The sequence below is a fragment of the Boleophthalmus pectinirostris genome, unplaced genomic scaffold (genome assembly GCF_026225935.1).
Source record: "Boleophthalmus pectinirostris isolate CB_2022bp ecotype Guang Dong unplaced genomic scaffold, ASM2622593v1 HiC_scaffold_8, whole genome shotgun sequence".
NCBI lineage: Eukaryota > Metazoa > Chordata > Actinopteri > Gobiiformes > Gobiidae > Boleophthalmus > Boleophthalmus pectinirostris.
In genome coordinates, this window is record NW_026571515.1 from 23,374,432 (window position 1) to 23,400,745 (window position 26,314).

The window sequence follows — 26,314 nt, forward strand, 5'->3', positions numbered from 1 at the left end:
CATTTGCTCTTCTCTACAAACTCCTCATTTTCAGGCCAGTGTGAAAACAAAACACTAAAGATCACACAAGAGCTACAGTCCACAATGTGCCATCCATCAGACTGTGAGGTTAGACTTCAACAAAAGCTCGGAATAGTCTGCTTTTATCTCCGTCCATGGTATGCTCCGCTTTGACAACCTTATGGGCCCTTTGGTTTGGTTTAATACAGGATTCGGAAAGTGATCCAGATTTGGACAAAAACAGCTAGCAGTAACTACGTGTCTTTCTGGTGGACAGCTGTGTGAAATATTTCAAAGAAGTGTGGAAGATTTTCAAAGTAAAAACGTTAATCCAATTATGAATTATTAATGAAAAAAATAATCAAAAATTTACAAGAATGGACCAAATCAAAGCATCTCTACGTCTGTAGTGTCTTGTGGTCTTTCTGGCGGACAGCTGTTATCTCACATGTCTCAGAGGAAAGCCTAAAGTTTCTCCCTCTGGACAGTGCACCCATAAAATGACTGATTGTTTGTGATGTATTTAATAAAACTGTTATGTCATGATGTAGAGCAGACATTGCACTACACTGGTATCAGGAGTGCAAGACAGTTACCATAAAATGTAAAAAATAACTTCTTTTAGCCTTTATCTCACCCTCCTGAATTAATACGCTGTGTCCAGTACAGTAAGTGTCTAGTTGCATGTGTACCAAAGACTTTAGTGATAATAGACTATGTTAATGAGTCCACTTCAGGGTAAGGAGACACCAGAGGTCAGTCTTTTTCAACGCTTTAACCCGTTAAAGGTGCATTGTGTAACTTTTCTGGTGGAGTGTCTGTCAAATGCTTTTCTCCTTGGAGATGTTGTTGCTTTGTCTGAAATGTTTCACCTTTCTACCATCATAGAGACCAAACCAGACAAAGTTACAGGTCAGATCTGTGGAGAGGCTATCCCACTCACAGTTAGAATGCCTGTTTTTCTAGGTATTTTTGAGCCATAAAAACACTCGTATATGAATAAATGTAAGATAGAGCTGTTTAATGTCATACTGTGGTGTACTCCAGGCAGAGCAGTGACATCTTCATAGAAACAAGCAAGTGATGGACCCTCAATCAAAAAGTTGCATAGTGCACCTTTAATGAACCATGCTGTTAAATCTGCCATAGATAAGGTCATGGGAAACAAAAAAAATCTGAAATTAATAAAAGCAAAATCAAATAATAAAAGCAAAAGCATCAAAAGCAATCACTGTTTGCTAACATACTAAAATTAAACCTTTAAAAACATACAGAGTAGATTAGCATGGCTCTTTAGAACAAAACAAAAAAAAAAAATTCAGAAATGGGATACTGATTGACACAGAACTCTCCTTGGTATCTCTGATCTTTGATTGCAGAAACAGAGCCAATTGGCCTAATCTATAACTTTATTGGGCAAAATGGACAACAGATTCTAAAAATAATAATATTTTCCATGCATTTGGGGGACATTGTCTTGCACTGATTTCCTGGAAACTGATCTAAACCTTAACCATAGTTGCCTAACCTCAACCTAGCAGAAGTGAGTGTGTATACAGATTTTAGTCCCCACAATGAGATTAATATCTACTTAAATATTCATAAGGGAAACCACAGAAGTTACGAGACTAGTAACTCATTTGGCAAGGCAAGGCCAGTTTATTTGTATTGCACAATTTGTACACCAAGCAATTCAAAACTGCTTTACAGAAATAGAAAGACATTAAACTCACATACAATGATACAAAGAAAATCAAAACATAAATAATCATCATAAAATTAACATTAAAAGAGAAGAGTACTGAATAAAAACCTTTCAGTCATATGCACAGCTAAACAGAACTGCTTAGAGCCTGAATTTAAACATTGTAATAAATCACACTTGGGGATAATAGTTTAAAGGTCGTATATTACCCAAAATACTTCTTGTTAAGCCATGTTATAATGTTGTTACCTCATCAAAAACATACCTGGAATTGTGTTTTGTTTTTGTTTTTTTCTCATTCACACGCCTTTATAAGTAGTATGTCTACATCGCCAAATCTCAAGATGCTTGTGATGTCATGCAGCAGTAGTTTTCACGTTAATAGTGACTTTTCCCATTATTTCTGAGACATTTGACAATGACAATTCCAGGGTTGAATAAAAGTGAAAAAATGCATAGCACACTCAGATGGCCGATGTCCAAAAGCTTTTTTAAATTTTAAAATCTGGTTGGAGAGACAGTGCTATGCGTTTTTTCATTTTTATTTTGCTGTTCCTTGTATTTGCACCTCTACAAGAACTTTGGTGTGCGTTTTCTGTTTCATTTAATTCCAGGGTTGAAATCATTCAGAGGATTCTAATGAAAGTGTATGAAGTTTACACACATTGGAGCACTTCCTGTTTTACTACATGACATCACAACAGTGTTTTCTGTTTGAGAGAAGACCTTAGCCTAAATATGCAGGGTTTGTGTGTTAACTCCAGGTATGTTTTTCATGAGGAAACAATTTTAACATAGATCAGAAAATCAAATAATATGGCCCCACTAAACAATTAAAAGTGTTGACCAATTGTATAAACTTTGATTATGAACAGATATGAGCACCCTAAAACCACCATTCAGGTCCACGTTTGCACATATTTTGGGGTTACTATCTGGGACCAGAGCAGGAGCCTCCCCCCTGTCCTTGCACGTGGAGGGCTGGAGTTTGGGGAGGGCTATGCAAATGCTGTCAGCCTGCCCCTTTAGGCTCAGTGCTGCTCCACGCTGCTCTCACTCTCTCAGAGCACTCCAGGAGCACTACTCTGCCCCTGTCCCATGCACGCATACAGCTCCCAGTTTAGACACACTCTGGACTGGACCCTGCACCCCCACCTCCTGCACACCTCTTCTCTGCACTCTTCTCCTCCTCTCATCTGCCTATGGACTATTCATTTTGCCACATCCTAATCACTGAGCTGGAGGAGATGCTGCTGGTGCATCGACTGTTTGGACTCCCTATCTCCATCTGGGACCTATGAAGAAGACTCTACAACTTCTGCAACTTTGCTCAGCTTGTTCTTGGATTTGTTTAGGCTTTAACCACCACACAAAATGAGGACCAGGTCGTGTTTTGCACAGCTGTTGCTTTTAGGAGCACTTCTAACTTTGGTGCACAGTAAAGGGACTTATTATGGAGGACATGTCAACCCTTACTATGGAAGCAGATACAACCTGTACAAGGCTGGACTGACCCCCCAGCACCTGCCAAACAAACCAATGTCAAGACACAAGTAAGTGGTTTTGGTTTCTACAAAAACAATACATAAAAATGTTTAGATGTGGCCTACTCCTCATCTTGCATTGTTTTAGTTTCCAGTTGGTCCTGGTTTAGACTTTGTCAGGTCCCAAATCATTTTGTCTACAACAGTATTTTGGTGAATGATCAGTTTTGGTCTTGACTTGGTTTCATCCTTGTGCAAAAAGAAATTATGGTGCCATGATATTCTTCAGTTTATAGTTCAGATTTAGTCATGGCCTCTTCCAATCCTTACTCATACTAATCATTACCTATTGTTTTACTTTACATTCAATCTGGCTCTAAAAGTTCAATATGGTGTTCACCTTTTGCAAACAGTTAGTGTTTGTGCATTGTAGCAGAAGCAGGTGAGATGCACATATATGGCACTGCTTATTGCCCTGCAGCCTCCTTTCCACTGGTTCACACCTCAGACCATCTGTGGCCCAAAGCCTCAATGTTATATAGAAACTGTTGCACCTCATCTTAGGGAAACAAAGACATAATCTGGGGTTTCCAGGGCAACCTTTGGAAATGATCACCTAATTATTGTCCCATCTCAGTTTGACTTGTGTAGTGCTGGAGTATATGGAGTAAACGATAGTGGCATCAGTTACAGATACAGTTACACAGTTGTTCAAATTGAGAGTGCTTCATACCATGTTAAAAGAATGGTTAACTCCTACAAGAAATTCCTGTCCGGGCTGAGAAATGAAACTATGCCTGCTATTTCAAAGCTACAAAATGCAATACAAAACAGCCTTATTTCACATAACATATTCTTTGTTAAAGGTCCTATATTACACAACATTGAATCTTGTGAGCTTTAAGCAATGTCATAGTGCTGTTACCTTTTCAAAAACATACCTGGATTTGTGTTTTGTTTCATTCACACACGTTTGGGTAATCCTTTATTATTAGTCTGTCTATATCTCTAAAGCTCAAAATGCTCTGTTCTGCCTTGTGATGTCATGTAACTGTTGTTTTCTTAAGTTTGCTAGTTTGGTTAAATCATTCAGATAGTTCTAGTGAAGTCGTATGGAGTTAAAAAAAACAAAAAACAAAACTGTAGAGCACTTCCTGTATTGCCACTACATGACATCAAGAGGTGGAACAGAGGGTTTTCTGTTTGAGAGAAGAACTCAGCCTAAATATTCAAGGTTTGTGTGTTAAACATTTTGTGAATTAAACAAAACACAGCTCTGGGTAAGTTTTTGAAACCCATTATAACATAGATCATAAAATAGCATAATGTGGGCCCATTAATCATCTAAACATTATAATAATATGCACAAGCATACTTATCTCATCTGTCAGCTTTGACCTGAATGTCTTTGCTCTCTTGTCTCTTATGCTTGGCTTACCTCAAGAGCTGTTATCCATTTGGACAGCTCCCTCGGCTACCTGCTGCTTCACTACATCTGCTATAAGAGTGGTTCTCAAACTGTGGGAGGCGTGCATGGGATCCTCAGAGAAATGTATAGCCATTCCTGTTTAACTTCTGCTGTAGTTATAAAGATTTAAAGGCATGCCATGATTCAGGTTAAGCATTGCATGGATGACCCAGGTTTACACCTATGTAGACCTCCTTAGAGCTAGTTAGACGTGAGTGTAGTTGTACCAGCTTTGATTTGATAAGTTTTTTATAAAGGTCCATATTAAGCTACTTTCTGATGTTTTAATGTTGCTTCCTCATTAGAAACATGTTTAACAGACAAACCCAAAATATTTAGGCCGAGTTCTTCTCACTCTGTTCCACTTTGTGATGTCATATGGTAATACAGGAAGGAATACACTGTGTTTTTAAATGCCACACACCTTCACTAGAATCATTTGGATGATTTTAGCACTGGAATTGCCAATCCTAGCTGAACTAAATGTAAAAGATATCTGTTAACTTGAAAACCAGTACATGACATCACAAGGTGGAACAAAGAATTTTGAGCTTTTAAGATGTAGGCAGACTAAATAAAGGATTACTCAAACATGTGTGAATGAGACAAAACAACTCTGGGTGTGTTTCTGATGAGGTAACAACATGGAGGAGTCAAAGTTGTGTAATATAGGAGCTTTAAATGTGGGTTCTGGTGTTCCTGGTTTAAATCTAGTTTAGAGCCTTGTTTTGACCTTTTTGGTTTAATCCAGTAAGCACCTGTTTTATACTAAAATTAGTCATATAATTTTTAGTTTTAGGAGGTTTAAGTTGAGGTAAATGTAAAAAAATATGATTAATTATATAAATGCTGCCTGGCCCATTGGGTTCATATTACTCCCTTAGGTCTCTTGAATGGTATAGTCTTTAACATCATCATCACTTTAGTTATTAGGGTAGGGAATTCTTTTATTTTTCCTGCCTGGGACCACCTCTACTTTAAGATTGAGTCATCATAATTCCCACCCACTATTGTACATTCACGTGCAAAACCTCACCATCATCACAGCAATAGATTTACCAGCTGCCCTGAAAATCTACCCTCTGACACTGGCTCCATATTCTTTATTTATAACGCCACATACCAAATTATGACAGCTATATTACGCAGAGTGGCTGTGACAGATGCTGCTGCTGATGCTGGTTCGGCCTGTATATTGAAAGATGAAAGGGCCACTGTTACTGTACAGTGTAAAACATGAAGGGTAGAAAACATATATAAACACATTGAATCCAATCCACTTTATTAATATAGCATATTTTATAAAGATGACAGTTTACAGTTCCCAAACTCAGACAAATTCCATTAAAATAGAGTAAATCATAAATAAAAACATCTTAAAATACATAAAGCTAAAAATGGTTATAACTGTAAAATTAATAAAATAGATTTCACGTACGTATTGTTTTGTTGTTATACACTACAGTTGTGTATATGTTGTGTTTTAGAGCATTGTAAAAGAGGTTCTGAAACTCAGTGGAAAGTGAAGAGTGAAGTGAAGAGAGCATTTTCCCCTAGCCTAGTACTTTTTTTATTTAACCAATTGGAGCTATTTGGTAGTGACGTATGTAATGCACTAAATCCCATAGGAAGAAGGGTAATAATGTCTTTCTGCTTGATGTAATTCACCAAACATTCTCTTTGTTCCGGCTTTAAATCCTCGATCTCGGGAATCGTTGCCAACACAGAATGTATGGCTTCGTCTACATTCCTCTCGATCTCTTTGTTTACTGTTGTGCTGTACCACAAAAGGGACCCGGACAGGTGCTTGAGTTTGACATCATGACTTCACAGCTTTTCGCTGATTGCCTGGTGCATGGTCTACAACTTCTAAGCTTCTTACAAACTGTCTAGTGCATTCCAATTCCTGACCTAGTCGCCAAAGAAAAATGAAATAGAGCAGAGGCACTAGATGGTGCCAGCCTGGCTAATTGTCCCCTGAACTAAATCAGAAAATTGGGTACAACTTTATAATAACTGCACAGTCATTCGCCTTAGTAAAATGAAGAAAAGAATGAAATCATTAAGAATGATTCAGGCTTAGTAACAACTTAATTAAAAGGTTAAGGTTACAAGTCAGGGTTGTGAATTAAATCTTTGTAAATCTCATGTTTTATTAAAGGTGTGCTTTTTGGTTGAGGATATTTTTGTGGATATGCCATTGCTCTGCCTGGAATGTTCCACAGTATGATATTAAACAGCTCTAAATTACATTTCTGCAAGTACAGATGGTTTTATAGCTCAAAAATACCTAGAAAAACAGACATTTTGACAGCGAGCGGGGTTGCTTCTTTACAGATCCGACTGGTAACTTGGTCTAGTTTGGTTTCCATGAAGATAGAAAGGTTTAATGACCCTCCAAAATTCATGTTTAGGGTACAATATCTTCACCTTTGCTATATGCAGTGCCATGCCTTGGTGGAGATCTACTTTATATTTTCTTTTATTTCATTTGTCTTGTCCATTTTTGTGTATTTAGCCTCCTTCACTGTAGAGCTTTGATTGCAAGTCTGAGGCCAGTCTATGCACAGACCCTAGTGACCCTGGCTGGACACATGGCACTCCCGGGACCTGTTTGTCAGAGTGAGACCACCTCAGCACAGTTATATGAGCTCAGTTGTTGTGGTCTGCAGTGGTCAGTGGAAAGAGGGGCTTAAAAATAACACTCACCCCGCTGTCTAAGTGTGCTCTCCCAGTGGTGTCTACATGTTTATTTGTTCCTGGTAAGAGTTTTGCTTGTAAAATCTGAGAGGCCACGAGCGTCACGTGCTACAAACGTGATTTTCAGTGACATTTTCTGAAGCATTCTCAGCTGTTGGCAGGTCTTTTGTTCTTCTCCATGAAAGATTGTCTGTGTTTTGGAAGCAGAGCAAGTCATTTGATTTAGCAGTCATAGCACTCGTTAAACTCGACCACTGACTGCTCCCCAGAAAATATATTGTCCCCGAGTGAATACCAACGCTAAAATTGTAATGTCTTCCATGGCCTTGTTGTCATGGGAGATTCTTTTTATCTCAATGTACAATATAAATTCACTGTTTCACTATACTTAAAACGGTATACAAGTTTTATCTATTGCTGAAAATATTACAAGTCTTTCAGTGTGGCTCAAAGATGTAGTGGTCTTGTAACAGGAAAGGCTTTGAATCTGAGTTCCTTTGAAATTCATTAGTTTTGACAAAGAATGAGCAATCCTGAATCAAGAGACTGGTCATGGTCCAAACTAAATAATCCAAACACAAGCTACTTACATTTTCTGCAGGCCATGTTTTAAATTGATGAAATATCAAATTTCCATTTTATTAACACATTATCCAACCAAGAGGCTTAAAGGTGCACTCTGTAACATTTCTAGTGCAGGGTCTGCCACCTACTTGACTCCATGGAAAAATTATTGCTTTGTCTAAAATGTTCCACAGTACAGATTAAACCTGTCTACACACACAAGGGAGACAAGCATGTGACAGCACTATGCTACAATACAATTCAGATCTGTGAAGAGTCGCAGTAACATCTCCACAGAGTAGGGGTGTAACAGTACACAAAAATCACGGTTCAGTATGTACTTCTGGTTTTGAGGTCACACTTAGGTTCATGTTTGGTACAGTATGGGACAAAATGGAAAACCATTTGCTTGTTGTTTGTTTGTGTTTTTATTAAACCAATAATTTGTTTTAACATTATACAAACGGGAAAATAAAATAAATGCAAAGTGCTGCTTGGTAATACTAATAAGTTAAATAAAATATTCTGAAATAAGCAACAAATGTATGAAATATTATAAAAACTAAATTCCTTGTAAACAGTAAACAAAACTTTTCAAAAATTAAAGCGCAGCACTAACAGTTCCAGCATGAAGTTTTACTCAATCTTCATATTTTTGACCGGAAAAAACTACTTGTCCACAGTGTCTGCAGTAAGTGCAGATCTGCTGGCAGTTATAATGTCCCCCGTGGTTGGCAGGGAGAGGGGGCAGAGATTCTGTGCCAGTGAAAGGCAAGAGTGAAGACTGGGGCGCAACAACCATAATTTTGCAAGGATTCACATGGTTCAGAGGGACATAGTCAAGGTGGGGAGCAATTGTTGTCAAGGCGGTCACCCTAACTATAAAGCGCTGTGGGGAACACTGCCATCTCAATCACAGACGACTTCCCTCATGAATATTAAAGACTCGAGTCTTCTGTGTAGCTGCACATGTAGTTGCACAGTACACTTTTAACCATTAGCAAAAAATAACTCTTTATGTTTTGCCGCCCAGACGAGTTCTCTTCATCCCCATTAAATTATTTGGATGTCACTGGTGTTGTCAAGTGTAAAGAACTAACAGCTGTTCACTGAATCCATAATTGCTCTCACAAATTCCTGTCATTACTGCTGAAATCTCTGAGCGCCGCATCAGACACATTAAGGACTGTCACTGTTCATTCCCACAGTCTCCCATAAAACCCTGGGCTTGGCTACAGCATCACCATTTCACCAAATCTCTTTAGTATAACTCGATTATACCGCATGTCTTGTCTGATAAGATTAGGCATATATGCACGGGCTTTCCTGTGATGTATGAGATGGAGATCAGAGGGTAAGGGTCACGGAGTTGGGAGAGGTTAAAGGTTGAAGTTCGTTGTTGTAACTTTGTGTGACACATTCAGCGAAGGACAAGAATGGAGCCAGTGTCCTGCTATGGGGTCACACGGGCTTGGCAATAAACCATGTATTTATCTGTTGATCTTTGTGGTGGTTCAGCTTTGAAATCTGAGAGAAGATGAATTTGATACATGACCTGGCAACGTACTAGTACTCTATGGGGTTATAGACTTGTTTTGAGGTCAATAGTTTTGTTTTTAATTTGCAGAATGAATGATGGAAAGGTGACACTGGGGTCATCTTTGTCAATGAGATATATAAGTGCTTTAAGTGGATCATTTGTTAGCCTTGAAAAACAACCATTAAACCCTTCAGTGGTGAATATTAACAATAGAGATGAACTGTCGTAAATCTGTGGTTGCCAGTCACAGTGTCATCAATAACAGAAAATGCCCTATTAGTGGGAATTACTGACCGTGGAATGAAAACATGCTTATGACCTTATTCTACCTCAACAGTTAAAGGTCCTATATTACTGTATTTTTCAGACTATAAGGTGCACCGGATTATAAGGCGCAATATCAATAATATTGAATTTTCTCATCTATTTTCATACATAAAATTCACCGGATTATAAGGCGCAGTAAGTAAAACGGACGACACTTGAGACCTTGGTGAATTTGTATTATGAATGTGAGTGGATAATTTAAGGTTGTTTTTTTTTTTTCCTATGAGGAGGACTCAAATAAACATTGAGTAATAATGTGTTTAATGCAGCTTTGTGCACATTTGTTTACGTTTTACAGAAACAAAACTTAAAACAACATTTGCATAAACTATAAGAGCTGAAAAAACAGCTTGCTACTTGTGCCCTGATGCTGTTAGCTTCTGTTGGACTAACTCCACAAGGCTCTTGACTATGGCAGCCGTAAAGCTCCAACAATCCATCAAGCAGTGCGGTTCGTATCTTACCAAAGTCGTACTAAAACATTTTGACAGATTTTTGAGCGCCGTGTACCACATAAAATCAGTTTAAGGTCAGTAAGCACAACTGAAATTAGTACATAAGGCGCACAGGTTCACTGTTGATTTTTGAGAAAATGTAAGGATTTTAAGTGCGCCTTATAGTCCGAAGAAAAAAAAAAAGTACAGAAAAATGACTCTTTAGCATTAAGCCATGTTAGAATGTTTTTACCTCCTTAAAAACATACACAGATTTCTGTTTTGTTTCATTCACAAATTTTTCATCTCCAAAGATCAAAATGCTCTGTAGTGAACTCAAGTTAACAACTCCTTTTACCTTTTGTTTAGTAAAGATTAGCAGTTCCAGATCTGACATTATGTGAATGATTCTGGTGAAGGTGTGTGGAGTTTAAAAACACAGTGGATCACTTCCTTTATTACCACCTGACATCACAAGGTAGAACAGAGTGTTTTCAGTTAAAGAGAATAATTCAGCCTAAATATGCAGAATTTGTGTGTTAAACATGTGAATGAAACAAAACACAACTCCAGGTATGTTTTTGATGAGGAAACAGTATAACATAGATCAGTAAATAACATAAAATGGGCCCTTTAAAAGTCTGTGCAAGGAGCCTCATAATATAAGCCCTACAGCAATAACAACAACAAGAGACTGTTCCCACATAAAGTAGATTATAAACTTGTTGAAATGCCTGGGGATAGGTTACCATTGTAATTTTTCTCTACCGGTCCTGATCCGCTTACTGTGCGCCCAGTGAAAATACACATTATCTCAAAACAACATCGGAGACTGATATGTCTCGAGCCAAACATTCTGCTTGATTTACTGAGGTTAGCAGTGACGCCTTTTAGCCAAATTCTTAGCATTTGTTTGGGTAATTGTGAGCCTCTGAGCTATAATAACAGTTAGCTTAACGTGTGACCTTATTTATGGAAGATCTCCTCTGTCCTAAATCTGGCCTGTCCTCCCTTTAAGGCTAATCAGTATCCGCAAGAGCAAACCGTGACTATGGGGCATAGCATGGTCAAGAATAGGCAAGTGTATATATATGGAAAAATATGAGCCATGGAAAGGGAGTTGTTATTGATAAAAGTCCCAATAAAGATGTTTGCTTTTGTATTCGGTTCACTGGTGCTCGTAAATGTCAGAGTTTACCCCATGTGTTTGAGTTCAAACAGTCACGGAGCCTGCAGGTGAGAAAATCATCAGCAGCAAGGAGCTAAAAGTGTCAAAAATAAGCTGTGTAATTAGAGGAAATGGCCAAACTGTAAAGCTAGCCCCAAAAAGAATTCAATTTATTATAATGTTAAATGTTAAAGTGGCTGTAGTTAAACAAAATTGATCTTTCCCCAGGACAGATCATTTTTAAACGCAGCTCTTGAGGTCAGAATGAGACCACTGTGTGCAGGTGGTTAGAGATACAAAGATGGTCATCATGAGATTTATTTGGACCGGGTTCAACAAAAATTTGCAAGGCACGGCATATTTTAGTCAAGTAATATAAGTGCTTGAAAAATGAAGTTGAGCTCACCTGAAGCTGCTGATGGTGCAGAGCTGAAGCCTGCACCAGGAGGTTATGAGAAAGAAGCAGGGGATGAAAGGTGAGTTGTTTTGGGCCCGGCGCAGGGTGGAGGTCCAGCAGTAATAATATTTGCCGAAACCCTCCACATGAGAATCCGAGATGGGAATTCTGCCTTTTCCCCCGGGAGCTTGTGAAGGGTTTTAGGAACTGTAACGCTATACTGGAAATATTTACAGTGAGACTAGACGTGCAATAAAATGACATGAAGTGATGACAAAACAAGACAGTATATGAGAGATGATGGAAGTGGGACATATGCAATACAGTCTTATCCTGTGACAGTGTGTGTGAAAACTTTGAGAAGCAGTAGAAGTAGATGTTTTTCTAGGGCTGCCTAACAGTAGTAATGATCATTGCTGTAACATGAAAAGGAGGAATGCCTTGGCAGATTCAGACACTATATTGAGTTTTCTATTAAAATACTACTACTATCACTACTACTACTACTACTACTACTACTACTAATTATAATAACTACTCTTATTTATTGTGGCATATGAAAAAGCTTGGGCCATTGGTGAACATGAAGGGCAATTGAAGGCCGCCACATACCCTTGACTAATGGCAGTACCGCCTCTGAGAAACTCGAGCAATAAGAAGAAGAAAGACACGAACAAATGAGCAGTGATGATGCTCTCAGTCATCCAAATGATGTTACAGTATGTTTGAGCAATCCTGCACTTTGTATGTTATTCATGATTGGATCTGGTCATGCCAGTGCTAAAATATAACATTTAGATCGCATCAGCTATTATTTTCAGCTTCATACAAGCTACTTGCAGTCCGAGTGCCCCCTCCTGGTGTTTTGTATGGACAAATTTCACATCAAATAAGATGGTGTCCACATGGCAACATTTTTTGGTTGAAATGATTAAGTTTTTATTTGTTTTGGCCTTTTGTCCATACGGAGCCCGCATTTCGGGTGGGCGAAAAATATTTTTTGAAACAGGTTCCAGAGTGGAGAAATCTGAGAACACCGGCGTTACGTTGTCGTGTGGACAAGCAAACTGCAGCTTTTGGAAAACGATGATGTTGCAACCCCGTCAGGGCGTTATGCGCATGCGCTTTTTGTAGTATTGTGTGTCCAGTGGCTCTGACTGTATTCTTTTTACAGCACCACAAATAGGTGTGGCATATGTATTACATGGTTTTCACTCAGTGCTCTGTTGTTGTTTGGACGGGAATATTTTTCAACTCACAAAAAAATTAAAAAATTCCAGAAGCATTGTCATGTAGCTTAAGCTACATAGCTTAAGGCTTTGGGGTATTTCCAAGACATATATTATTTTGTTTTACTATGGAAATTAGGCTACATATGCGAAGGTGTGGCACATGATTTGCTGATTCCACCCAGCGAGGAGGCAGTAGAAGATGTCCTTGAGTGCTTCTTTTTCGCCTAAAAGATTTTTGACACACTTAATATTCCAATAATAATTGTATGAATGAGGTAATCATACAGAATGTGTCCTTCACACGCATATTAAATGTCATCTTGCATTCTAAAATCTGAAGATGTGGAATAAAGTTTGAGAATAACTTTGGGAATATGACAATGAGGTCAGGTGAGGTCCTGGACTAGCCTAATCACTAGAGCTTGGGTGGACCAATCAGGGCGTAAATGGATTTCTGGGCTGATTATTGGGAGTTCCTTTGTATTTGCTTGTTGTTTTGGCTAATTTAGCTCAGTCATTACGGTAAAAGCCTGTAAGGCTGCAGCACTTAAACAGTCATTAACTACCACTGAAGCTAAAGGGGTTGAGTGGATCGTTAACTTCCCTTTTTAGTGACCTTCAATGCTCTTCTATTTTGGGGTCATGTCAAAGCTGAAGCTGTTTTCGTGGTTCTCGGTAATATTTCACCTGCTTATTCTATCTCCATGCAGTGGCTTGTATCCTGCTAATGATGTCCCTTGGGTCACCTTGGACAATTTCTAAACTTGGCATGCTAACAAAGTAACTTCTAATGCTTTATTTTATTTAGTTTCAGATTGACAAGAAGCTTCAACCCTGTACTGACATCTTGGAATAATTCAGGGGTAAATGTTACTGACCCCAGTACAAAGCATTATAGGTTTAGACCTGCACCTGCTTGTTTCCATGGAACAAACTGCATGGAGTCTAATGCTGTACTGTGGAACATTCCACGCAAAGCAATACCACCTCTGTGGAGATTAGCAGATGGTGGACTCTCTATCGGAACATTATAAAGTGCACCTTTAATATATTTGTGCTCTGGACTGACTCATTTGAAAGTGACCTGCTTCTCACAATGATCGAAAGCCCTCCAAAACATGCTGGTGACTGCAACTGTTCCATTCCCACAATTCCACTGGAAAACTAAGAGTTAGAACCAAGAAATCACTCATCTGAGCAACCACACACCTGCTTGGCTAACCCTGACTCTGTTACTTGGCATTACATGGGGTTTATTCTTTCCCCTGTGGTGCTGCACTATTCTTGTCGCTCTCAATATCAAAGTGGAGCTAGGTTTGCTATCTCACTCTCACTATCTCTAGTCCACTCTCAGCTTGTTTGGCAGTAAACGTTTTTACACAACAGAGGAGGGGAGCAGTTCACCCTTGGTCTCATTCTCTCAAGGCCCGGCCCCAAGTCTTCAGTGGAAGGAGCAGGGATAAAATGTCAGTCCCAGACACAAATGACATGGACAGATATGTGAACGCAGGGCCAGGATCTGGACTGTGTTTTCTTTGTACATCTGGATTCTTGGAGCAGCTACAGTATGTGTGTTTTGGTCTGAGGGTCAAATAAGGGTCCTCCAACCAAACTGTATAAACACAAGGAAGTATTGACTACTTTATTGTATGATTGGTAATTATTATTTATGAACGGGATCAAGGAATGATTTAAATGACGTGCTAAATTACCATAATGTAGAGATTTAGGATAGCAGTATTACACATTTGTATGAGTCTATGTTGCGCTTTTAAAGTATGTGACTGTATATACGTATTTTATATTTATTTATCAATTTATTGACATATTAAATTAAATTGTGTGTAACATCATAAATGCTGTAACTATTAATGTAATGTAGTGTTCTCAACTGGTGTGGCTTTAAGATATTAGAATTTGCTATGCCCTAAATAAGAATCAATATACAAAAACAGTTGCAGATGACTTTTATAGAATAGTATCGTTTCAAAACAGTAACATGGGATGGGCTGAACACTCAGGGGAGCACCTCTCTTTTGTTGTTTCTGAGAAGTGTCTTTAGAAAGATACAATAGTAAATCCAACATCTTGAGAAAAGTTTTTGATTTTCTATCAGCTGTCATCTCCCCAAAAGCTGTGACAACATTCCATAATTCCTCATAAGCATGATGTAACCCTGTGTGTCAGCCATACCACCCATGTGCTCAAATGAGGTTTTACAAGTCTGAAATTGAGAATTGGCGTTAAAGCTTGATGCGTTCACTTGTATTGAAGAGCGTATGAGAACACAGGGAGTGATCGTCACGGCGAAGTCTCTGTGGGATTGTAAAGCACAAAGCCAGCAGGTGGAGTTGTTGTTGACGTAACAGAGCATGACAACGATGCTGAAATTCAATCAACATTTTTGCTCTGACACAACAAATGAATGCAGCGTTGTGAAATATTATGACTCTGATGAAATGTTATGCTATTGTTTACTTTATAATGATTGGGGCATTGTAAGTGAATGTGAACCAGAGCTTTTTGACTGGCTACACGTGCTAGACCTCATGTAACCTGATCTGTCTACTGGCCTGCATCACACTGAGGAAGAATAGTAGCAAAGAGTCTGGGGTAACAACTCAACACAATGATGGAAACCATGATAGTTACTATTTTAATTCGCTTTTGAAAGTTTGTGTGATAGAGGCGTTTTGGGAACAGGATACTTTCACAGCTGCAGTTTGTTCATCTATATTGTGTCTACATTTTTTGGAATGATTCATTAATGATTTTGATTATTATATGCTCCTTCACTGACCTTTAAAAAAAACTGTAAGAAGCACCTTAGATCCATTTGACACACAAGGTATTCACCAGTGAAAAATGAGCCCATGTGGATTTGTACTAATAGAACACCCACTGCTTATCTCAGTCCTCTGTGAATCATGAAAATATAGATTTAATAATAATAATAATAATAATAATAATAATAATAATAATAATAATAATAATAATAATACTTTTATATAGCACCTTGCAAGACACCCAAAGGCGCTTGACAATGAATGATTCACACCACATAAGCTACTACTGTAACTACAGCTGCCCTGGTGGTAAGCTAGATGGGTGAACAGCCTTGCTTAAGGACACAGATCTGCATCACTATTGTAAGCCTGCCCTTGAGCCTTATGGAACTGTACATTGACCAGTTAATTAGAAGATCCATACATATAACTTTATTTTCTGATCTATGTTATAATGTTTCCTCATTAAAAACATACCTGGTTGTGTTGTGTTTTGTTTCATTCACACACAAACCCTGCACATTTAAGCTAAGTTGTGCTCTCAAACAGGAAACACTCTGTTCCACCTTGTGGTAATACAGGAAGTGCTCCACTGTGTTTTTAAGATCCATACTCCTTCACTAGAATCATGTGGATAATTTTAGCCCTTAGATTGCCTGTCTCTACTAAACTCAATGTACAGGGCTGGAACAGAGCATTTTGAGCTTTGGAGATGTAGACAGCCCAATAAAGCAGGATTACTCAAACATGTGTGAATGAAACAAAACACCACTCTGTGTATGGTTTTGATGAGGTAACAACATTCTAACATGGCTAAAAGCTCACAAGAGGATTTTGCATAATATGGAACCTTTAAATAAATTAAATGAAAAAAGTAATAGTGCTATTACAAATTTGGCAATGGGAATGCAGACACAGTTGACCATAGATGGACCAACATGCACTGTAACACAAATCTGTCTTTTGCTTCAAATGCTGTGACCATTTGGCAGGTCGGTAAGCGCTTCATGCGCCTAAAGGCATCTCCTCACACCACATCAGTTGTGCTCACATCCACATTTCCTCACACAGCTCAGACTGGGCAGCAGGCTGTCAGACTTGGATGAAAGAGGCTCTGTCACTGAAACCCCCCTCCCCCTGCTCCCCAGTGCTCCCGCTGCTCCCCCCTGCTCCCCCCACCATTAACATATGTCCTCTGAGTGGGCACACAGACTGACACACTGCTCCCTGTCAACACAGCTGTGATGTGTACAAGGCAGTAGTGCTGGGATTTCAGAGTCCGTTCCACTGTACTGAATTCTTCTGATAAGATCCAAATGTAATGTGTCTATGATAGTTGCTGCAAAGTACAAAGGCTGGATGGATTTTGCTTTTGTGGCAGAGGCAATGACACCAACTTCACCCATGAGGACCCAGTATAGGTGTACTCAATAAATACTCAGTATATGTCACTTTGCTTATAACCAGAAGATTTGTGGTTCGATCCGTCACGCCAGTGCCTAGGGTATGCATGTGGTTCTGTGCATATGTATGAATGTGATGAGAGAATGAGTGATTGTGGTTGTTGGATGGTCCTCAGCTGTGGATACAGGCCCTGTCAGCCTACCACCAAGTGTGAAGAGTGAATCATCTGAAGTAGATATTTAGTATCTAAATATAGAGCTGTATACAAGGAATGTCTTTTTATCATTTTGCAGAGGAGGTCTCGGAATATTTATCAAATCAAATCATCAAAAAGTTGATTCATGAACTGTCAACTAAAATGTCTGTGAATGTTGATGGCATTGCAAGTCTATTAAAACGCAGCTCAAACTGTCAGTATCTAATTAAGTGATTCTTTGGAGCAGTCCAGGAACTGAAGATTTATAAACCAAGTTCTTACTGTACCACGTCCAAACCCAAATAAACACATACAAATCAATTCTAAATCAATGAGCAAATTAAGTCCGTAGAAGTGCTAACTCCGCCCACCAGGGGGCAACCATACACACTATCTCATCTATTTTCCACAGATGAGGTTTGCAGAAAGGATTCGTGCAGCGTTTTCTCACACTTTTGGACATGCCATACTGTCTGGATAAGCCCACTGAATTTGTTCACTTGGCATTCGGCCCCCACTTGCCCCTCTCCCTCCCTCTCCCTGCCAATCAGAGTCCTTGTATTTGTCCAGAAACAGCTGTGGAGCACAGCTAAGTGGTGCATGTGCTGCTAAACGCTCCCCTCAGGATGGGAGAGACTTCACGTGAGGCTGGGGAGCTCAGATCATCGTTTCCTGTGCAGCGGAGAGAGAGGCCAAGGGGACATAAGGCAGTTGCTGTTGCTGCACTGGCAGTGAATGGAGAGCAATAGAAGAAGACAGTCAGGACATAAAAATGATGCAACAACTGCTCTAAGTGGATACAGTGGAGTTATTATGTGTGGGACTCACATTACACGAATAAACACTTCTACAATTGAAAACAGCCATGAGCATTTCAAATCTCATTCTCCTTAACCCAGAGACACGCCACAGATACAGTACTGATAATGGCTTTAAAACAATAGGCCCTGCTGTTATCCAATGGAATTTAACATGCCTAAACCTCCCCATAACCTCGTGACAGTTACGGCCAGTTCAGTAAATGATGCAATATGTGCTTATTAAAAACACTTTTATCGCATTCGCCCTCAAAAAACTGACGGCCTTATTTTATCAAGTTATTCGGATTACATTTATTGCTTACAGTTCACAAAGCAAATTCCTTATTAGCTTTCAACTTTCAACAACTGATTCTTATCAATGCCATAAGCTAAGCAAGGCCGAGCCTGGTTAATACTTTCCATTTATTATTCATGTAAAGCACTTGGTGATTTTTATCTGTAAAAAATGCTATACAAATAAAACTGTATTACTTACTTACTTATCATACTTACTTACTTTCTTACTTACTTACCGTACTTACTCACCTACTTGTGAGTGAGAAACCGCAGGGGGCTCGGTTCTTTCAGTCTAACCTAGGGCAACCACCAAATATAGAGTGAAAGAATAACACTGTAGTGCCTTGGAGTATCCATAAAGCGCTATATAAAACTATTATACTGTTATTGATCAGCGTAACACAACTAGAAAAAGAGGAGTGTCTATATAAATATAAATCTGAAGTAGCCTATTAAATACTTAGATATAAATATATTCGATTGTGCTGATACCAAGGCCATAAAGAGTGATTAAATGGCATCAGGAACAGGAGTATAGTTGATGTAAATGTATGAGTAAAAAGTGGAATACAGATGACCAGATGAATAACTTTCCATAAACTTGAAATCTGTTTTGTAAGTGTGTCGGATCTGAATCGCTTTGTATATTTTTCCTATGATGATGATCAATAAATATCTTATCTTCTTTTCCCACAGAAACCACTGTGCCTATGTGGTCCAGAAAAACATCACATGTATCATGCAGGATGGAGCCATCCCTTTTGTGAAGGCCGAGTACACCACCAAGTGCATCTGGGGCCAGAAGTGTCCCGTGGTTATGTAAGTGTTTCAATAAAAGATGATTTGGGGTTAAGGGGTGAGTCAGCGAGAGAAAGAACCTTCACTTATGATACTGCTTTTGAATGCTGCCCTCTAGTGGCCACATGAATAACTTTGAATGTTCAGTGTTCAGTATAATTCACTCTAATATTCAATTAAAGCATTTTAAATCAATTAAAGTATTGAACAGTGAAACCTTTTGCCAATATAGGAAGACGCAAAATTAACTGAAGGGGTACAATAGATTTTAAAGTGGGTTATTTGTCTGTTCATCAGAAGGCACGCTAGCAGAATCTGTTTGGATCAAACATGGTAAAGTGAAGTTTGCCACTGACCCGAGTCAATCCTCTGATACCACATCATTTACATTACCACCACCTTAATCTCATAATCTCCCTCTAATCTGGTCAATCCCATTGCCAACAACTTCATCCTTTTATTTCTGCTTCGCTAATCCCATCTTCCCTTCACCATCATTCGGATTCTGCACACAACCTTAGAAAAATCAAGTGTTTCATGTACTTTCTCCACAGTTCTATCTACTGCTATAAAAGGGTCTTTTTTAATAAATTAAATCATTAAAGGTCCCATACTACACTATTTTTGATCTATGACACAATGTTGTTACCTCATCAAAACCATACCTGGAGTTGTGTTTTGTTTAATTCAAACATGTTTAGCAGACAAACCTTGCATATTTAGTTCTTCTCTCAAACTGAAAACACCATTCCACCTTGTGATGTCATGTGATGTCATACAGGAAGTGTATTTTTTAAAGTCCACTGTGTTTTTAAACTCAAACATGTGTGAAAGAAACAAAACAAAAGTCCCGGTAGGTTTTTGAGGATATAAAAATATTATAACATTGCTTAAATGGTCACATTTTTTTATAGCACTTTTCCACCTTCAAGGCACTCAAAGCGCTTTACAACAAGGAACCACTCACCCATTCACACACACATTCACACACCAGTGTACGCAGACACTGTGGGTGGGTTAAGTGTCTTGCCCAAGGACACAATGACAGCATTCATCTGTGGGAGCTGGAGTCACACCAGCCAACCTGTGGGTCAGTGGATCTGACCGCTCAATCTGTGATGTTTATGTCAAGAGCTGGAATTGAACCACCAACCAGTGGGCGAATGCTCTACCAACTGAGCTACTGCCACCGCTTGAAGCTCATAGGAATCAATTTTGCATAATAGAACCTTGAAGAACTAATTGTACCATTTTTTTATTCCTTTTTTAATTCAGGTACAGGACCATATATAAGCCAAAGTACAAAGTGGGTTATAAAACAGTGACAGAGCTGGAGTGGAGGTGCTGTCCTGGATACTCTGGGGAGACCTGTGTGGAAGGTCCCACGTCTGAGCCCGGTGTGGCCGTGCCCCCGTTCAAAGGTGCAGCTCTGCCCCATCGCCCCAGAGTGAAAGGCTTCCCTCACGGCCCCCGCCGCCCAGAGGACCACAAACCCGGAGAGGGCCAGATCGAACCAGGCAGACCGCTTCCAAATGTGCCCGATTCAATGCCCATACCATCAGGACAACTGCCGGCGGGCACTGGAAAACCATTTGGTAAAGTCCAACTTATATTACCCTATTTCCTGATCTATGCTATTATGTTGTTTCCTCATCACAAACACACCTGGAGTTGTGTTTTGTTTCATTCACACATGTTTAACACACAAACCCTGCATATTTAAAGTTCTTCCCTCAAACAGAAAGGACTGCTCCATCTTCTAATGCCACATAGTAACACAGGAAGCGCTCCACTGTGTTTTTAAATTCCAGACACCTTAAGTAGAATCATTTCAGTAATTTAAGATTTGGAATTGTAAATTTCTACTGAACAAAGAGTAAAAGGTAGCTGTTAAATTGAGAACTTCCACTACATGACATCATAAGGTGGAACAGGGCATTTTGAGCTTTTATGAATATACACATAAACATTCTCTAACTAGAAGTCTGACTAAAAAAGTATTTAATCTGAAAAAAATTGAAATGATGATAAATTGACAACTACTACTTTTATTTTTATTTTTTTGCTACACTTTGTAACACATTTTTTCTATCTCTGTCTTCAAATAGGGAATACGTTTGGGGGATCTGGGGTGACAGGTGAGCGCTTGGACCGGATGGAGGCAGATCTGCGACGTCTCTCCCACAGTTTGGACACCCTGAACGGTATGGTGGCCGGACTAGAGGACCGTTTGAGGACTACACTCAGAGAAGACACCAACAAGATCATGGTGTCTCTGCTTCCAAATGTACCCCGGACCCCAGACTCTGGCGTGGGCTTTGGAGTGATCCCAGATGGCAGTCCGGATGGTTTGGAAGGCCAGGAGAGCTTTAATGGATTTGGAGACCTGGTAGGAAGAGTAACAGAAGTGAGGGATGAGCTGAGGGCCAAAACACACATCATAGAGGAGATCCAGGTAACATGAGTCAACCATGTCCTTTTGCACCCCATATTTTAAGTGATTATAAATACATTTTTCAAATATTAGGGAACAGTAGTTGTTCAATAATCTATTCAAATAGAGGTTAACAAAGAAACAACTCCTTCCAGTAAACACAGTAACCACAAATACACTATGTAACTGGATGGTCTCCATACAGATTTTGCTTTGTCTGAAGTGTTCCACAATATGGCATTAAACTTATCTCTATGGAGACAAACAGATGATGTCACCAGGCAAGGTATAGGTCAGATCTGTGGAGATCCAACCCCATACACTCTCAGTACAAATGCATGTTTTTCAGGTATGTTAACAACACCTTATCCAACTTATTGGAATAAATGCAAGAAATGTAAGTTTAATGCCACACTGTTTAGGCAAAGCAATAATTCAGTAATAATGGAGATGTGTAATTATTTTTGTGCATGTGAAATTAGTTGACTGATACATGTAACTTGAAATTTCCTTTTTTTTTATGAAACAAAACCTAAAATCTAATCTTATCTCAAACCATAGTAGACCTGTAATACCAGTCTACTCCTGTCTCTAGGGCATGGTCCTTGGTCACGATGGTCAACTGAAGAAGTTATTAGAAGGCCCCAGAGGACGGCCCATCGCAGGCTCTAACCTGAATGTGGAGGAGATCCTGAATCAGAAGCTGGCCGGGGTGCGCTCTGAGATCTTGGATGGTTTTGAGCGGCGTCTGACTAGTCTGGAGTCCCACTGTGACAAGAGGATCAGCGCCGTACAGCAGCAGTGTCACCAGGATCACATGAACGGACAGGAGCAGATGCAACAGTCTCTGGACGGACGAGAGACTGGTCTGAGGAAGGAGCTGGGGACACTGCAGGCACAGATCCAAGGACTGACACTCACAGAGAGCTGCTGCGGACAGGTATGGGTCTATGTGATGGACATTGTTTTGGGCAGTGATTTGACACTAAAGATATTCAGCTTGGCTATATACTGGAAACAGAATTTTGAAAACACTTACAGCCAGAATTAGTCCCTTTAGTCGCATTTCTTATCATAATGAATGAAGGATGAAGTTTAAAGAAGTCCACCCTTCCTTGATAAAATCCCCTCAATATTATTTGTACTGATAATATCTGTAGAAAATGGTAGCAAAATACACTTTTTAAATATAATTTTTCAAAATGGAGTTACTCATTATTGGAATAATATTTAGAAGTTGTTGTTTTTTTTAGATTAGAGCAATATTTCGAGAGTATTTCATAACACATTCACTGCAAAGCAATATGTGTTCAATAGCAAAAACAGATGTTGAAACATTGGCATAGTATTTGTATTTTTGTTATCTTAAACAGACATTATGATAGAAAAAAGTAGGAACGGAGTAATAAGTTGATTGCTGTAAAATACTTTCCTACACAAAGAGTAAACTGCAAATGCACTGAAGGCCTTTATAATATAAATAATCTGTTTATGCAAACAAACTCTATAGTAGATGCTTAAAAAGAAATGAATAAAGAAAATCATTTGTTATTCTGACAGGTGAACAGCCTCTCCCAGCGCATGCTCTTGCTGGAGGACTCTGTGAAGGACCTGACGGAGTCTCAGAGGCAGATGCAGAGGGCACTGCTGGATCACAGCATCGAGGTGGAGACCCTGATAGAGACCCGCTTCCTGGACATCGAGAACCGCTTCAACACCACCACAGAGGGCACCACCATCACCGCCGTGTCCGGGCTCCCCTCTCAGCTGGATGGCTTTAAGACCATGCTGGAGGACAAGCTGAAGACTCTGGAGGAGAGGGTGTTTGTGGCTGTGGGAGAACTCAGTAATGCCACCTCCCCTGCTTTGCTGGAGGGTCAGGTGATTCCCGCTCTGGAGATCGAATCTGTCAAAAGGCGATTTGAAGGTGAAATTGGTGGAATCCAAAAACAGCTCATAGACTTGGAGCTCCTGTGCACCTCATCTTGCGTTCCCTCTACCTCACCAGCAGGGGGCATTGACGGCAAGGGGGTAGAAGACTGTGAGGATGTGGAGAAAAAGATGAATGGTAGATTAGACAACCAATCCAGCCAACTGGATCAGCTAAACAATACATTACAGAATTTGCTTTTCAAGATTGCCCAAGAAGAACTAGAAGGATCAGTCAGTGGTGAGATTACATTACTTAAAGTCAACATTCATTCAGTAAACAAGACTCTGAGGGGGCTAAAAGACTCCCTAAGGTTTATTGCAAGTGAGGTTGGACACGCTAACGCTACCTGGGAACAGAGAGAGAACCAGCTCGTCAATCAGGTGCAAGGAATATCAAAAGTAGTGGGTTACCAAGCGTCTCTCCTAGGTGCTGGAGAGAGGAGACTAGCACATCTGAAGGGAGAACTAGTGGCACTTAAACGACGCCTATCGGGTGAGCTTCAAGGCTGCAGGAGCACAGCGTTGGAGGTGAAGAAGGAGGTGAAGGATGTGGACAGTCGGGTTAGCCAGGTGGAGGGTCAGTGTAGCGGTTTGGGAGAGCTAGCAGAACACTTGGAGCAGATTCGTGAAGAGCTGGAGAGACATTCAGATACATATCTTGCCAAAGTGAATGGGACCCTCACTGTGCATTCAGAGCAACTGGCTGAACTCAAAGACGAGGTCAAAGAGTGTATTGCTAAGGAAGCTGCGAAAGGCCAAAAAGGTGACCAGTAGCATCATCATCAATGCTACAGAAAAAGACTTAAAGTGACTTCCTGTATTGTCATTTCAATCAAAACCAGCACAGATGCAGATTAACTGAAGTATTGACAGATACGCATATGCTTCCTGCCCCAGTCCTCGAGTGCCTCCAGATGTGTGGGGAATTCTGACTAGCCAAGTGGAAAGATCCGGAACACAGAGACACGCCTATATTGTGCATAGTAATGTTTTTATATGGGGCATTTTCTGCTTGTACAAATGTTATGTTTTCATACAATTTCATTTTTTTAACTTATATGAAGTGACTGCATTGTGTTATCATGATTAAGTGACAAATGTAAAAGAAATGTGTAATGTTGATGCGCAAAAAAACTAATACGCTGCTACGGGTCTCTACTGACAAGCACACCAGATCTGTGTGGACACTTTAATAATACTGTACTGTCAACTATGGTGCTATATATGTACATTGTGTATGAATTATAATTGTGTTCCTGCTTTAAAAATGCCTTCCAGGATATGTTGGTATGTACAAGGAATAAATTCTCAGACTATTGTGGTGTTTTTCAAAAAAACAAGTTGAAGTCGTTGTATTTTTCAATAGAAATTCAATAAAGATATGACTTTATATGTGATATGACTTCAGTCTTAAAATGATACAGTATGTTTAAAATTATAGTTATTAAAGGTGCACTATGTAGCTTTTCTGGTGGTGATGTTGTAGTCTGATTCATCAGCCTGTTTCACTTCATAGAAACCGTCTGAACTCGCAGAATTAGAATTCATTCATTGGACGGTAGGCGAGTACTTTATTTCATTTAACCAATCACTGGCGTATGTAATGCGCTGCTAACAGAGCTAACTGGTATATTAAGCTTTTCCCAAATCTCGTAGGAAGAAGGGTAATAAATTGTTTCCCCTTGACAAAATTCACCAAACATTCTATTTGTTCCAGCTTTAAATCCTCAATCTCAGGGAATCGTTGCCAACACAGAATGTATGGCTCTTTGCTGACTGACTGGTGCCCAAACTCACACTTCCAGGGTTTTTGCAAACCATCTAGTGTATCCTGATTCCTGACCTAGTTGCTGGAGAGAAATAAAATTGAGCGGAGGTGAGGTTGACATCTGCATGGAGATGTTATTGTTAACGCACATGATCATTAAATTACAGTTGTAAAAAAAAAAAAAAAAAAAGTTTGTATGCAACCTGTCACCTGGTTCGATGCCTTCACCTGCTTCTCTAAGGAGATAAGTTTAATGCCATCCTGTGGAACATTCTAGCATAACATGTCAACGGAGATAAACAGGTGGTAGACCCTCATCTAGAAAAAATACATAGTGCACCTTTAAGGCAAAGACATCTTATCAACATTTCAACAGTTACAAGTGCCTGGTAAACACTGTGATTTATATGCCCAGATTACAAGCAGAAAAGTGTTCCAAAATTACCACAACATTGCCAACATTGCCAGTTACAAGGTAAAAGAATAACCTTTTACCTTGTAACTGGCAAGGCCTTTCACAATGTAACAATGTGTGGCATCCCCACTACTGTCTGATAGAGCAGGCTCTAGTGTCACAGCTCAAATATGTACGGCATCTGTCCAAGATAAGAGGTCCTTGTGACAATGCACATTTGTTAAAATAAATCAGCAAAACCTCACACAGTGTTCTTTTATGGCCAGGTGTGTGTGTGTTTTCTATTGATTCAAGCTACTGATAAAATACTCTATGTACAAACTGCTTATGTTGCAATGTTGTTTCCTCATCACAAAATACATCGAGATGTATTTTGTTTCTTTCACTCACTCATGTTTAACACACAGATCCTGCATATTTTAAGGTCTCTCAAACAGAAAACACTGTTCCACCTTGTGATGTCAT

General features: G+C 39.5%; 1 protein-coding gene across 1 annotated transcript; it reads left to right on the forward strand.

Annotated features, from left to right (window-relative positions):
* Positions 1 to 2,783: 2,783 nt before the first annotated feature.
* LOC110164756 (EMILIN-3) lies at positions 2,784 to 25,855 on the forward strand. The gene is made up of 6 exons (XM_020929870.2): positions 2,784 to 3,258; positions 19,199 to 19,321; positions 20,576 to 20,895; positions 21,409 to 21,755; positions 22,330 to 22,674; positions 23,295 to 25,855. The coding sequence occupies exons 1-6, from the start codon at positions 3,080 to 3,082 to the stop codon at positions 24,438 to 24,440; spliced, it is 2,460 nt and encodes an 819-aa protein (XP_020785529.1). The 5' UTR covers positions 2,784 to 3,079; the 3' UTR covers positions 24,441 to 25,855.
* The last annotated feature ends 459 nt before the right edge of the window (positions 25,856 to 26,314 follow it).

What these genes read in the sequence shown, in the direction of transcription:
- LOC110164756 (XM_020929870.2), top strand. Translation starts at nt 3,080, where the DNA reads ATGAGGACCAGGTCGTGTTTTGCACAGCTGTTGCTTTTAGGAGCACTT. An exon ending in AAACCAATGTCAAGACACAA is followed by an intron (nt 3,259 to 19,198) that starts GTAAGTGGTTTT and finishes CTTTTCCCACAG; the next exon opens with AAACCACTGTGCCTATGTGG. An exon ending in GGGCACTGGAAAACCATTTG is followed by an intron (nt 20,896 to 21,408) that starts GTAAAGTCCAAC and finishes GTCTTCAAATAG; the next exon opens with GGAATACGTTTGGGGGATCT.